Source organism: Argiope bruennichi, chromosome X1, assembly GCF_947563725.1.
Source record: "Argiope bruennichi chromosome X1, qqArgBrue1.1, whole genome shotgun sequence".
In the NCBI taxonomy this organism is placed as follows: domain Eukaryota; kingdom Metazoa; phylum Arthropoda; class Arachnida; order Araneae; family Araneidae; genus Argiope; species Argiope bruennichi.
Window position 1 is genome coordinate 53543005 of NC_079162.1, and position 14857 is coordinate 53557861.

Here is a 14857-nt window from a genome sequence, read left to right on the forward strand (position 1 = left end):
AAAATTTATTCTTTCAAAATATATTAAGAAATAAGTTTGATCCATTTTAAACCTTTCTATAGTGGCCATAAAGTTTATCAAAAATTGTATTTAATAATTTTGTAATAAGCATAACTCTAAATATAATAACTAAAACAATGAAAAATATTGTTTTAAAATATTTTTAAACATTTATTAAAATTAGAGGAAAGAATATTGAGAAATAAAATTATCATTGAAAAGCTAATTTTTTAAATTTTAAGGTGATGTAAAATGGCATTTGTGAAAATATGTTTAGGAAAAGTGCTAAAAGTTCGATTTTTTAAAAATCTGAAGTCGTTTCTGAGAAATAATTAGGTATCAAATTTGTTATCTCTAAGTCAAATTGACAAGTCCTGTAGAATGTTTTGAACGCATTTTTTTTTTATCACACATGTTGTATGATGTAAGTTACTAACAATATACCAACTTATAAACATTATCTTGTTAAAATTAGTAAAATTAATTGAAGATTCAGTCTTTAAATGTTATTAATATTTAAATGTTTCTTGTTTTATATGAATTAATTATATTCTTTTTTTTTTTTTTTTTTTGTTTCTGCTGCATATGCTTTTTTTTTTTCATAATATTTTACTTTCTAATTTATTTTTATTAACTTTTTAGGCTGCTGGAAATTTTCCTGATTTGCTAAAGAAGATTTATCCAAAATTAGAAGATTTTGTTTTGGAAAATAATTTATCAGATATTTCTCCAAATTATGAAATTTACTTGCGATTGCTCTTGAAATCCTACTTCAGTATGGAAGATCAAGACCTTCTTATTGGTTTCCTGCACCAATATTCAAAATGCCCTGCATTGCATACTGGCATTTTATGTCATAGTCTAGGGGATTTACGTGAAGGATTGGTTGAATACGAAATTGCTTCTCAAAGATTGAGTGAAATGGAAAAAAATGATTTCTTCAGCGGTGAAGGTGAAGTCTTGCAATCATATAGAGAAAAGTACGTTAATTTCCAAGAAATTAAAATTATAAAATCTCTTTAAATTGTTTTAATAAATTATGAAAAATGCATTAAACTCTCAGTAATCTGGCTGATATCAGATTAGAAAACTGGTGAATTAAATAAAGATGCAAATTTCCAAAGTTCCATTTTAAAATACACATTTTAATAGCAAAATCTGTATTTATCACCCAAAAATGCAAAATTATATTGAATATTGTTATATATTTATAATCAATTAGCCATACTTTGTAAATAACTTGTTCGAAAGAAATATTAGCTTTCCTAGTGTTAAACTATTAATATGGATTTATTTATATAAAATTTTGCTTTGTTTATTGAATAAGACTGAAAATATGGATTTTATAGAATTAATTAGGTTGCTATAATTTACCGTGCATGAATATTAAAATTGCATATGATATTGAATAAAAGTGGATGAGGAAATCCTACTTTGAAATTAATGTCCAAAGACAGAAACTTTTTGTCTTAATTTTAACATAAACATTAAAAAAACATGACATTAAGAAGCACTTGAATGAATTGTTTAAATGGAATAATGAAATTGCTTTGAATGTTGCTTTGTCATATGAATATTATTACAGATTGTGTGTCTTTTTTTTTTTTTTTTTTTGAAACTGGAAAAGAAATTTTATAAATATAATAAGTTTATTAAAAGAAAGTTTTTTGCCTTTTAAGATAGAATAAAAATCATTTTCATGAAATAACATTTTAAAAAGATATAGCTTAAGAACTTGGTTATTTCTTAATTAATTTTCTGATTTTGAAAATTTGATTATGACTTTCTACTTGTCTTGAAAAACTCAAGTGCTAAATTTCATCTTGGGCAAAAACTAAATTTGTCTAAAAATCATAGAAACACATTTATCTTTATGCAGATATAAGCATTACAAAAAATAATTCAAAGCAACAACAACAGCTTATCGCTTATGTTGCTCCAAGATCACTGATATGTTCATGCAGTGATTACTTTTTCTTTAAAACACCTTTTTTCATCCAAATGAAAATGCGAAAACTTGGTCAGATTGCTGAGATTCTATAGCTGTATTCATACAGCTCTGGTACTAAATAATACTCCTTCCTTTTTTTTTTTTTTTTTTTTTTTTTTGTCTTCTATGAGCATGTTTCAGTTTTGCTAGAACATTATTAATTGTATTTTCATTATTTCCAAATTAACTTTAAAGTTCAGATTTAAATTGATTGTAATTAGTTCTATACTTTTGCCTATTAAATCTATTTTGCATTTCTATTTAACTAAATGCATTGCATGTATGTATAATGAAAACTACTGTTCAATGATTTATTTCTTCATAATAAAAAGTAAAATAGAGATTATAAAACATAATTTGTTAGACTTTTATAAACCTCATGGATTCAAAATTGTATAATTCTAAAGTTAGTAAATATAAGTCTTTTAGTAAATAATAATAAAGTTGCAGTGATGTTGGCACCAAATACTTGTTTGGGAGCAATTAGGCGGCGGTAGAAGGGGGGCAATTGCCCCCCTGTCGGTAACCTCTTGCCCCCTCCCCTGTCGGCGAGAAAGTGAGTTTCGTCGGCAAAGGTGTTCATCATTTCAGGATGTCTGTAGAGAGTTGCGCATTATCGAATATGATTATTTACAATCCACCTTTAAGTTAATATATTGTAAACAGTCGAAATATCTAAATAATGGTTAAAGTGTTTTGGCTATATTTGGCAAAATAATCGATAGGGCAGTAGGTCAGTAATATGCCATATTTTGCGGACAATTTTTGATAGTTGAACTAAGAACTGAATGCAATGGATGGCGAAGACGTTATGTTCGTAGATTATCAGACATCTGAAATTCATCATCAAATGTCTTTCATTAAGCTTATAATTTGTACTAATTTTGACAATATAACCGACAAAGTAACAAGTGAATAAGATATCGACAAGTTGATATTCTCATTTTGCTAGCAATTTTTGGTCGGTCGACTGTGAATTCAATGCCGAAGATGTTAAATCTGCAGATTTTCAGAAGTTTCATTGAAATGTCATTCGCTTAGCTTATAATTTGCACTAGATTTGGCAATATATCCAACAAGTGAATAAGATTCCATATTCTGCCGATCACTTTTGGGTGACTATGAACTAAATGTGATGAATATAGAATATATCCACAGATTTTCAGACATTTGATTCAAATGTCGTTCATCAATCTTTTAATTTGCACTACTTTCGGCAATATAACCGACAAGACGATATGTGAATAAAACATAAGACATGTCGCAATTTGTCAAAAAATTTTGATCAGTCGACAAAGAATTCAATGCGAATGGATGACGACAAGTCCAAATTCTCAGTCATTTTATTTAAATGTCATAATGTTCATTCAGCATATAATTTATAAATTTAGCAGAATAATCAATAATCTAGCAAATGAATAAGATGTCACTTTTTTTCCAACTAATGTTTGTCCTTCGGTTAAGATTTTATCATAAATTACGGGAAAAAATTGTTTTCATCGGGCACTTCGATTACTTGTCAGTGGAATTAATAGAGAAGTTGGTGCTTTTATATTATTCATGAATAGGATGATGGAGTTGTTTTCTATAATTCAAATCCAAGTTCTAAAATTAATCGTCGTCTTATTCATATAATTGTTACTTAATCGGTAAAGAATTGATAAATTTATTTTATTCATTTCACTATGAGAATTTTCTGACTAAAATATAGTTAATAGTTAAATTAAATTTAATTAAACACTCTTTTCGTTTGACATTCTTGTGCATATGCATGCTAATGAGAATTCATTATAAATCATACAGTAAATAAATTGTATAATAGTAAATTAAGTTTATTTAACAGTAAAATATCTGTTTTCTTTTGCAATCTAATTTATCATTGTACAATTATTACCCTAAAGAAATATTACAAACTGAAGTTGACGACAAAAAAAAAAATTTGTGGTATGGTAGCTTTTTAGCTACACTAAAAGAGTTTATCCAAGTATGCACTAAATTTGTTAAATAAATTACTACCTAAATTCTTCAGATTCTCTATTCAATATTATATACAGGGTGTTTCATAAATGATGGGAGTAACTTTAAGGGGTGATGGTACACATCAAGACGAGTAACAGTAAATAGGAAACCAAGTGTCCCAAACGTCTTCCGAAGGAGATAGGCGCCATCAAAGTTTAGGGCCCTAAATTTCAAATGATGATAAAAAACGGAAAAATGGATCGATTCATTTGCGGTTTTCGCTAAAATCATTCTTTAAATTGGTATTTTCTTTAAAAAATATTTTTAAAGACAAAGTTTAAAAAATGCTGATAGAGGACACTCTAGACTTTGGAGTACCGAACAACTACTTTTTACCAGTATTTTTTTATTTTGTTAAATGTTTACTAAAGCTTAGACTTAAATTTTGAGCGCAAAATTGAAACCATCGGGAGCGGTTAAGTAGCGCAAATTTAACCGCGTTCAGGGGGTTAAATTTTAAACGTTGTATCTAATGAGCAAAATAATAAATGATAAAGCAAACTTTAATAGGTGATAGTAAAACACCAAAACAATCAACTTTCATTAGAAAATGCATGATTTGAATTCAAACGCAAACGTGTTATAACATCTTCAAATTTTATCCATGCAAGCGTTATTGCTGCAAGTTTCTGGAAGAAGAACATGAAATTGTGGTATGGGGAAGAAGAAGAACGCATATGCAATTTGTTATTAAGATAAAAGCCACTGACCCGAGTGTGCAAGTGTAAATCACGGTAGAAACGTAACGAAAGATGTTGCCCTTCACTAATCAAGAAAAGGCTGATATGCACTTCATCTACGGAACTGCAAATGGTAATAGTGCAGAGGCGCGACGATTGTACGGAGAAAAGTTTCCCAAGAGGCGTTTGCCCTATGATAAAATATTTGTGCGCTTGCACAGACAGTTGTATGAGACAGGATCCTTTTTTGGTGCACGTTCAAATGCAGGCTGTGCGAAGTTTAACAGAACGGTTGCTGTGGAAGAAAAAATTCTGGATATGGTGGCTGATCATCCAAATACAAGCACACGAGCAGTGACTAGTCAAATTGAAGTATCACCCTCCACGACATGGCGAGTACTAAAGGATGAAAGTATGCATCCTTTTCATGTCCAACGAGTCCAGGAACTGACTCAAAAGGATTTTCCTCGTCGAATGGATTTTGCTGGCTGGTATCTATAGAAAACACCCTAAATCCCGATTCTGGTGCAACTGTGCTTTTTACAGATGAATGTACATTTACACGTGAGGGTATATTTAACACCCACAATTCCCACCAATGGGCAGATGTAAATCCACATGCATCTTCTACTCATGCATATCAGCGACGATTTTCCATAAATGTTTGGGCAGGAATAATTGATGACCATCTACTTGGACCTTATCTTCTGCCAGAACGCCTGGGTGGAAAAAAATATTTTACCTTTCTGCAACAGTTGCTGCCAGAAATGAAGACAGATGTTCCCCCTCGTATCCGGCGAGTAATGTGGTTCCAGCAGGATGGAGGACCAGCTCATTATGCGCCAGAGGTGCGAAATTATCTAAACGCAACCTTTCCAAATCAATGGATTGGGCGATGTGGTCCTGTTCCTTGGCCAGCGCGATCGCCCGATCTTTCATGCCTGGATTTCTTTTTGTGGGGGCACCTGAAGAGTCTTATGTATGAGACTCCTATCGAATCTGCAGAAAAACTCGTCTCCAGACTTTCGGCCGCTGCAGGGGAGATGCGCGATACTCCTGGCATGTTTCAGAGGGTTCGTGAATCCCTTCTTTGCCGTTGTACCGCATGCATCGCCTCTAATGGTCAGTGTTTCGAACAGCTATTGTAATCATTTATAATTAAACTTTTTTTATAACGTAAATGTTCTTTGTTTTCTTTTTTGTCTCTTAAAACGAAATATCTTTCAGCTCCCTCTATCACCTTCGGGTTAAAATTACGACTATGATTTCTTTGATGAATTTTGTTTGTTTTGGTGTTTCACTATCACCTATTAAAGTTTGCTTCAACATTTATTATTTTGCTCATTAGATACAACGTTTAAAATTTAACCCCCTGAACGCGGTTACATTTGCGCCACTTAACCGCTCCCGATGGTTTCAATTTTGCGCTCAAAATTTAAGTTAAAGTCTAAGCTTTAGTAAACATTTAACAAAATAAAAAAAAAATAGTAGTTGTTCGCTACTCCAAAGTCTAGAGCGCCCTCTATCGGCATTTTTTAAACTTTGTCTTTAAAACTTTTTTTTAAGAAAATACTAATTTAAAGAATGATTTTAGCGAAAACCGCAAATGAATCGATCCATTTTTCTGTTTTTTATCATCATTTGAAATGTAGGGCCCTAAACTTTGATGGCGCCTATCTCCTTCGGAAGACGTTTGGAACACTTGGTTTCCTATTTACTATTACTCGTCTTGATGTGTACTATCAACCCTTCAAGTTACTCCCATCATTTATGAAACACCCTGTATAATCGGGGAACGTATCGTTTATATATACTTTTCTTTCAATTACTATTCCTGGCAAAAACTATATAATTATAGATGCTTCTAAATTTTTAATAGACTTTGAATAAAGATATCTTGATAAAAAGATGATTAAGGTATCCGAACATGTTAAAAAGGTCAATTTTCTCAAAAAATGACATGTTTAAAAAATCCTATTATTGGATAGACTAGTTTTTAAGCTATCCAAAATAGGTTTACTTTTGTCCCTACGTTAATTAGAAGTCAAGATATTAATATTTTCGCTATGATCGGTAAACCGGAAGTGGACATTTAAATAACCGGAAGTACCGATGTAAAGGGACAGAGATATGTCAAAAATTTGTATAAACACAAATTTAATTTTGAATATAGTTTTTATATGAATATAGTTAATGAAGTAATGAAACTAATGACACTTTTGGAAATTTTGTGGCAACGCAGAATTACTTAAAAAATTTGGCAACAATTTATTGTTTACTTGTTATCACTGCCTATGTTTACAATATATATTTTTAAAAACTTGTGTTCTTTTCATATAGTTTATTATCTTTGAATAATTTGTAGTTATGGGAAGTAATAAGAACCGAATCTCTTCTCGTAAGCGTAAATTTAATGGAAATAGATTTACAAATAGTGCTAATAAGAAGAGCAGCAAAATTGCTGATCAAGCTATCCAAACAGTGAGTGAAGTAAAGCTTCAGAGTGTTTTGTCTACGATAGATAATTAGAATGACGCTTCAATTTCTGGTAATAAACAGGAAAATGTGACTTTCAATCTGGATATTCTATCTGATATTGTATCATGTTTATGTTGCCCTGTGTGTTTCACAAATGGTGTAGGCCTGGTTAAAGAGTCTGTGTTTAGGTTAGCTGCAAATATGTCTATAAAATGTCAGAATTGTGATTTTATAGTATCTTTTTGCTCATCTGAGAAAGTGAACAAAATGCATAACATAAATACAGCTTTTGTTTTTGGTTTGAGACTCATAGGGCAAGGACATTCTGCAGCAAAAAAATTGTGCTCAGCTATGAGTATAATTGCTCCATCCAAAACTTGTTTCAGATATCTTGAAAAGAAAATAGAGTGTGCTGCTGCTGATTTTTCAAGTAAAACCATGAATGAGGCTGAATAAGAAAAAATAAAAATCCAGATGAAATTGTTGAGTGTGGTGTGTCAGTCGATGGAACTTGGCAACGTCGAGGGTACAGTTCTTTAAATGGATGTGTGTCAATCATATCTGTTGATTTTGGAAAGGTGTTGGACATTGAAGTGATGTCTAAAGTGTGTAGGTTGTGCAGAACAACAGATGATGAAAATCACTCCCTAAAATGTTCAAAACATATTGGATCATCAGGTGCCATGGAGCCAGTAGGTGTGTACCGCATTTTTGAAAGATCGACCCAAATGAGAAATCTACATTATGTTGGCTTTTATGGCGATGGTGATTCGAAAGGATATGATGCAATAGAAGATATATATGGTAAAAACAGTGTTAAAAAGTATGAATGCGTTGGCCATATTCAAAAACGAGTCGGTTCAAGACTTAGAGAATTCAAAATGACACATAAAGGTCTTGGAGGTAAGGGGAAACTGACTGATGTATTTATTGACAAACTGCAAAATTACTACGGTATTGCAATTGTAGTAATGTAAACAATTTACAAGAAATGCAAAGTGCAGTGATTGCATCCTTTTTTCATTGCTGCTCAAGTGCAAAACAGCCTATGCATGGCCAATGACCAACTCGACCCAACAGCTGGTGCAAATTTCAGAGAGCTGCATATAATGGATTAAATTAAACCGAAAAGTCAAAGGGACTACCCCAAAATATTTTGAATATTGTGAAAAAAGAATACATGAAACTATGTGATAAAAAACTGTTAGAAAAATGTTTACACGGGAAAACACAAAATGCCAATGAGAGCTTCAATGGTGCTTTGTGGAAATTCTTACTCAAAGATGTCTTTGTTGAGCTCCAGACCCTCAGATTAGGGGCATTTATGTCAGTAATACATTTTAACAAAGGTTTTATGGGATTACTGAATATCCTTAAGGCTGTTGGAGTGCATCCTAGTGAAAATGCAGTTAGAGCATTTGCTGAGCTCGACAAAGACAGAATAACTGAATCTAGACGGCATTCACTGCCAAAGGCATAAACTGCCAGAAAAAAAAATGATTAAAAAGGGAAAATTGTTAAAAGCTGAGAAGGAAGAAGGTGTAACTTATAAATGTGGCGAATTTTAAGTATGTACACTCATAATTTATTATAAAAACATGTTATTGTAAACTTTAAATGCATTTTTCTCAAAACTGGTTTTTACTTATTTTTTGCTCACTCCAAATCAAATAACTCAAAATATAATTATCACATTACTATGAAATTTGGTACACTTTGTCTTTATACTATTTTCTAGGGAATGAACTAAAAGAATTTGGGTGAATAGTTTTTAATTTATAGCTTATTGTTTGAATAATGTCATAAATTGACTAAAAATTTCATGATAAATCTTCGATTGTTTCTAAAAATTTTATTTATTATTATAATCATATGATTGTAGTTCATTCCCTAGAGGAAACTATGTAGTTTATTTTAGTATAAATTTTGTTTTTATAAGAGTAACAGTTTTTGGTGTAGCAAATTTGAAATTTGTGAAGAATTTGCTTAAATTTATGCTATAAAATATCAATTTTCAAAAAATTTAATGTTTATTTCAAATTTTGTTATCCTATTACTAATTTTGAATGGTGTTAAACCTAGAAATATGATTAAAGTATGCCTGCACCATGTTTTTCTAAAAAAGTGCTCCGAACGTGTTCGGATACCTTAAAATAGTTATTCATAGAATATTCATAAATAACACATTAACCCCTTGACATAAGAATTTACTTAACTTCCTAATTAGATGGCAAATCTTATTTGGGACAATTTAATCCCTAGAATAATATAAGGGTACAATTTTAGGTAATGATGTGTTTTCAAGTGATTTTTGCATTTTAAATTACTTAATAATTTCACTTAATTGTAGATTTAAAATTAAAAATTAAATAATTCCATACGCGGGTTAGACTCGCCATTGTATACGAAGGGATTAAGAAAAACCAGTGCATGCAATTGAGGGGATAAAACTCACCTTTATGAGGAATATAGACTTGAAATAACTTCGAATTAAGAAAGTACTTAACCATAAGAACGCATGCTTAAAAATGAAGATAGGTGAATTCATGTTCAAGATTTAATTGTTTTTTTTTAATAAAATACATTGGTTTTTATGCCTAAATATATATAGAAAAATACAAGAGGGATCTAACGTTTAAGTAGTCCATTTTTCATATCTTGCATAAAATAGTAAGTTTGTACATATATTTACAAAATATTTTCTCCGGCCTTCTTAAAAACAACATCATTGTATCTTTTCCGCATTCTATATTGTTAGTGTCCGAAATGTAGTAAATTTTTGTTGAGTACGCGTATTTATTCTCCTTTGATTCGGAGCATATCTTAATTCCTGATCGTTGTTGCAATCCTTACTTAACAAATATTTTAGGTAGGGGACTACGCAAAAAAGTCGGTTTTTGTCGAAAACATCGAATATTTTTTATTTATTATTCTGGATTTCTAAAAAAGTTTCTTTTATAAAACTTTTTGTTTCAGCGATCATTTTATATAGCTTTTGATATTAGATAGCAAGAGTATGCATTTGTTCATTTGGCATGATACGTCATTCCGTTGCAATCTGTGTTTATATACTACAATCTAGTAAAAATATGACTATATTTTTCCTAAAATTATATCTCAGAGAAATTAAATTTCAAGAGTCTCATAAAGAAACAGGCTCAAATATCGACAATTTTTTGATGGTTAGTAAAAGAAACTGAGAATATTTTTTTACAAATACCTTTGTAAAGTTTTAACAATGAAAGAAAGGATGAGCATCTGAATAAAAAAAGAAGTTAAATAATACTTAATTTTTTTAAAATTAAATGTAACATTAATTATTATGAGTTATTTTGGAGCCAAATTAGAGAAATTGTGCTTGCCCCCCTGTCGGATTTGTCTTGCCCCCCCCCCTCCGTCGGCAAATCTCTGCCGCCGCCTCTGTTTGGGAGATGCCAAGCCTGGAGCCTTTGTGAAGATTCATTCTCGAGATATAAGAACATTTCTAGAAAGTTCAGTGTTTCATATTCTAAAATTGTAATGTGGCAAAACATAGTGAATTATTCAATTTATTCTCTTATATAATTAAAACTGTAGTAATTGTATTTCCTGTTATATAAACATAAATGTGACTTTTTAATATATATTGAGTTATTTTAATTAAAATAATTTGTGCCATCTTTAGAACTTTCTTAGTGAAAAGCAATCCACGGTGAAACTATAGGAAAAGCTATGTTAATTATTTTTCTGTTAAGGATATTGAGTAATGAAATCCATTTTCAGTTACGTTATCCATATTTGGAAATATGTTACAAGTTATATTGGTGAAAAATAAATGTAAAAATCATAGCAGGAATAAGGAATAAGGTAGTATTTTTTATATGATTGTAATGTAATGCAAGATAACCTCATTATGAACTTGTTTGTATCCCATGAACAGAATAAATGTAAAGTATCTAAAATAGTATATTTTAAATGTTTATTCAAATTTAAAGTGTAATAAAACTTTACTAAATGAATAACGAAGATCAAGATATGCACGAGTTTTAAGTTATATCTGATTCAACAAGTAATCCTAGTTTCAGAATGCCCTAGTTGCCAAAGGAAGCTAGCATAGAATTGATTTCACTAATATTAAAAAAAAAAAAAAAATGAATAGACGAAATTGCTGTGCTATTATTATTGTTTTATTTTTAATATTTCTTTTAAAGTTTTACATCAGCATTGAATTTTGAAATATACTTTCTGAAGCAATACAAAAGTAGGCTGTAAATTGTTAATTGTTTTCAATTAAAAATGATTTAAAAAAAAATATTAGCTTATATACTCAACGTTGCTTGAGAATATAATCTTTTCATGAACAATGTTTTTAATATAGAAACTCTTTTTGTATAAAATATTAAAGAAGTATTTTCAAAAAGTTATGGTAGGCGTTTAGTTCAAAATCTTAATGTTGTAATGTTCATGTAAATGTTGTAATAATGTTCGAAGTTTTAATGTTAAATTTTTTAAAAAAATTAACCAGAATTGAAAAAAAATACACAAAAATGAAATTGGCATCATCGAAAAAAATAAATTTTACTAAGAATTTTAATTTTATGATAATATAATTTTTTGAATTTATTTTCCCAAAAATTTTTATGGAAGAAAGGCAAAAACGGTTAATTTCTCACAATCTGAAATGGCTGCTATTTGATGTACATCTCTTTCACTTATTTGCAAGATCTTTAGATTTTTTTCGCTTTTGTTTCATTGATTGACTTGTGCTTACTTTTAGACATTATTAAAGCAGTGCATTGAAATAAATTAAAATTTAGCAGTATTAAAATAAAAGTATTTAAAAAAAATAACGATAGAATAATTTAAAGTTACGTTAATTTTTTTGCATATATATATTTTTTTAATTAATAAGTGACGGAAAAAAATATTGAGGAAAAATGAAGCTGATATAACTGAAATGATAAAATTTTGACTTATAGGGTGGTATTAAAATATTTTTTCTGTAATTACTATAGAAAAGGATAGCATTTCAGTTATTATCTTAATTGAGTATTTATTTCAATTTTCACTTTGAAAAGCTGATATTAGTCTTTGTTTTGTCTAAATGAACAAATGTACAAATTTTGGTTGAAACCGGCTCAATACTTTAGAACATGTGGAACATATATATACAGTATGACACATAATGACTTTTATTGATAAGAAGGTGTTTAATTCATTTTCACTGTATATGTACCTTTTTATAAAAATGTTATCATACTATAAGAAAAGTTGAATTTTATGTGTTTTATTGATATGGAAAATTAATTAATGTGTAATTTATGTTTCTTGAAACATTTTAAATATTTGGGTCTTTTTTATGTGTGTTTGGTCATTTCTGCGTGCTATTTTACTGACTTTGGCAAAATATTTTACAGTTACAATTTCGCTGTGTGTGTGTGTGTTTTTTTTTAATATAACTTTTAAAATAGTGTTATATTTAAAAAATGTAAACTTCGTTCTGATGTATAATTCAATATAATAAATAATAAGATCCATGAAAAAATTTTAAGGTGTTATATATATTACATTAATTAATTTGGTTGTTATCTATAACTTGATTTGTCTTCATTGTACTTTAAAAAGATGTGATGCTAAAGAAAAAATGATTTACTTTTTTCATTCAATAGATGTATAAAAGTATTACAAAATTGGGATAGAGTAGAAAAAGAAGATACATGGGTAAGTTGAAATATGTCTTTTCAACCATCCTTTTTTGTGGATATAGTTTGATTATAATCATGTTGTAAACTTTTAATTTTCTGTGATGTGGACATTCAGTTTGATTTGAAGATATTTGATAAATTTGAATTCCCAAAAATTTTTACGTTTCTCATGCGTCTTTTTTTTTAAATCTTAGTATATGGAAGTAATTGTATAAATCTTTTCTTTTGAATCATTAATTTTATATATAAAAAAAACTATATAACATATAGTTTATATAGAAAACCAAGTTCAGATGTTTGTCCTGGGTGAAATCAGTTTTGGTAGTTATTCTTTAGTTTCTGTTGAATCAAAATAGTCATATCTATCCAAAGTAGAACAAATTCAGCATTTTGCGATGGCAAATAAATATGTGTTTGATTAGGTTAGATATTTTTTATATGTTAGTGATAAGATGAAGCAAATGCATGAAACTATTATGTAGAATTAAACTTGGTATTCGTATTGCTGCATGTATAGGATCCTTTTTTCTTTTGTCATTTCTCTCTCTCTCTCTCTCTTAATTTCTAATAATTTTACAAAACCTATAGTTGTTACTTGTTGCACTTTTTTCAGCGGTGTAGAAATGAAGGATAAGAACAAATGCTATTAGCACAGAAATAGCATTAACAATCATGGTGTGCTTAGAGATATTTGTATGGTGCAGATTGCAGACTCCCTGAGTATTAACTTATTAGACCATGCAGCATTTGCCCCAACATAGGCTTGTATTGCTACTTTATTGATCTAAATTATTTAAGTCAAATTAATTGAAACTTCAAAAACAAATTTTTAACGTCAAAATTAGTTTCGTTGTTTCAAGTATTATTTGATATAAAAAAATTAAATTTTAAACATAATTTTTTATGAGTTTTATGTTTTTTTTATTTTTTTATTATGATAATTTTCTGTTCCTTGCCTATTTTTACCCCTACCATACCCACAACTATAATATTTGCATGTAATATTCACCATTTAATAAGGAGAAGTAATGTGAAAACTAGGTGATCCATTCTTTAATTCGTTGGTTAGGTTAGACATAATTTTTGTGTTCTTGGTAACCAAAGTGTACTTGCATAAAGGCCACCGAAAAAGAACTTGGGCTCTGTGCTAGGATTGTCTTTTCTTGCCGACTATTGATAATTTGTCTTAATGAATAACATTTCATTCATTCATTTTCATCAAAGACAGTCTTTCAATTACAAATATAATTGAAACAAGCATAAACACTATATTTACTACTACACAAACTCAATATTTATTAACACTACCTTTATAATGCACTGATTTTTAATTAGAAAATGACTTCATAATGTCTATGTATATCTTTCATTCTCATTATTGTAATATAAAATTTTCAAAAATTCAGAATATCTCTATTATGAGGAGAGGGAGCAGTTAAAATTAAATGACGCGATAGCACTTTGCTAGATTTAGGCTTGTTATTGCTAGGCTTGACTATGAGAGAATATGAGCACAAGCAGTAGAAGCTGGGGTTGGGGAGAGATCTTGAGATTATTTCCTAGATCATGAAAACAATAATTTGCAAAATCGCATTTGTATCTGAAATATAATTCATTTATGCAAAAGGTGCATTCATATGTTAAGATTAACCCTATTTTGTTGGAAAAGCCAATAAAATAATGGGTAATTGTCATACAATTTGTATCAACATTTTTCTGTTCATATTTTACTATTCTAAAAAGAGTGGTTGTGATGAAACGATAATTAATTTATACTTATTAACTCCAAAAGTTATTTTCTATACAATATTGGGTTAAGATTTTTTAAAAAGAATTCTGGATTTTGTTTTGAAGAAACATTGGTTTTTTATATTTATCTTAAGATTTAGAGTTAATGGTGACAGTTATATTGATGTGAAATTTACTCAAATAATAATGCAATTTTCCATATTATCACAATAACATTATTCGACTGTTATTCATATTTTTAAATTTGCTATTTGATA

The 14857-nt window shown here is 29.3% G+C and overlaps 1 protein-coding gene across 1 annotated transcript in view; it reads left to right on the forward strand.

The window, feature by feature from the left end:
* The window catches only part of LOC129958804 (uncharacterized), a 269909-nt gene that overhangs the window by 196686 nt on the left and 58366 nt on the right, over positions 1-14857 (forward strand). Inside the window, exons 54-55 of the mRNA XM_056071493.1 lie at positions 643-980; positions 12816-12867. Of these exons, the coding sequence (XP_055927468.1) occupies positions 643-980; positions 12816-12867 (390 nt within the window). The remainder of the gene's footprint in view (positions 1-642; positions 981-12815; positions 12868-14857) is intronic.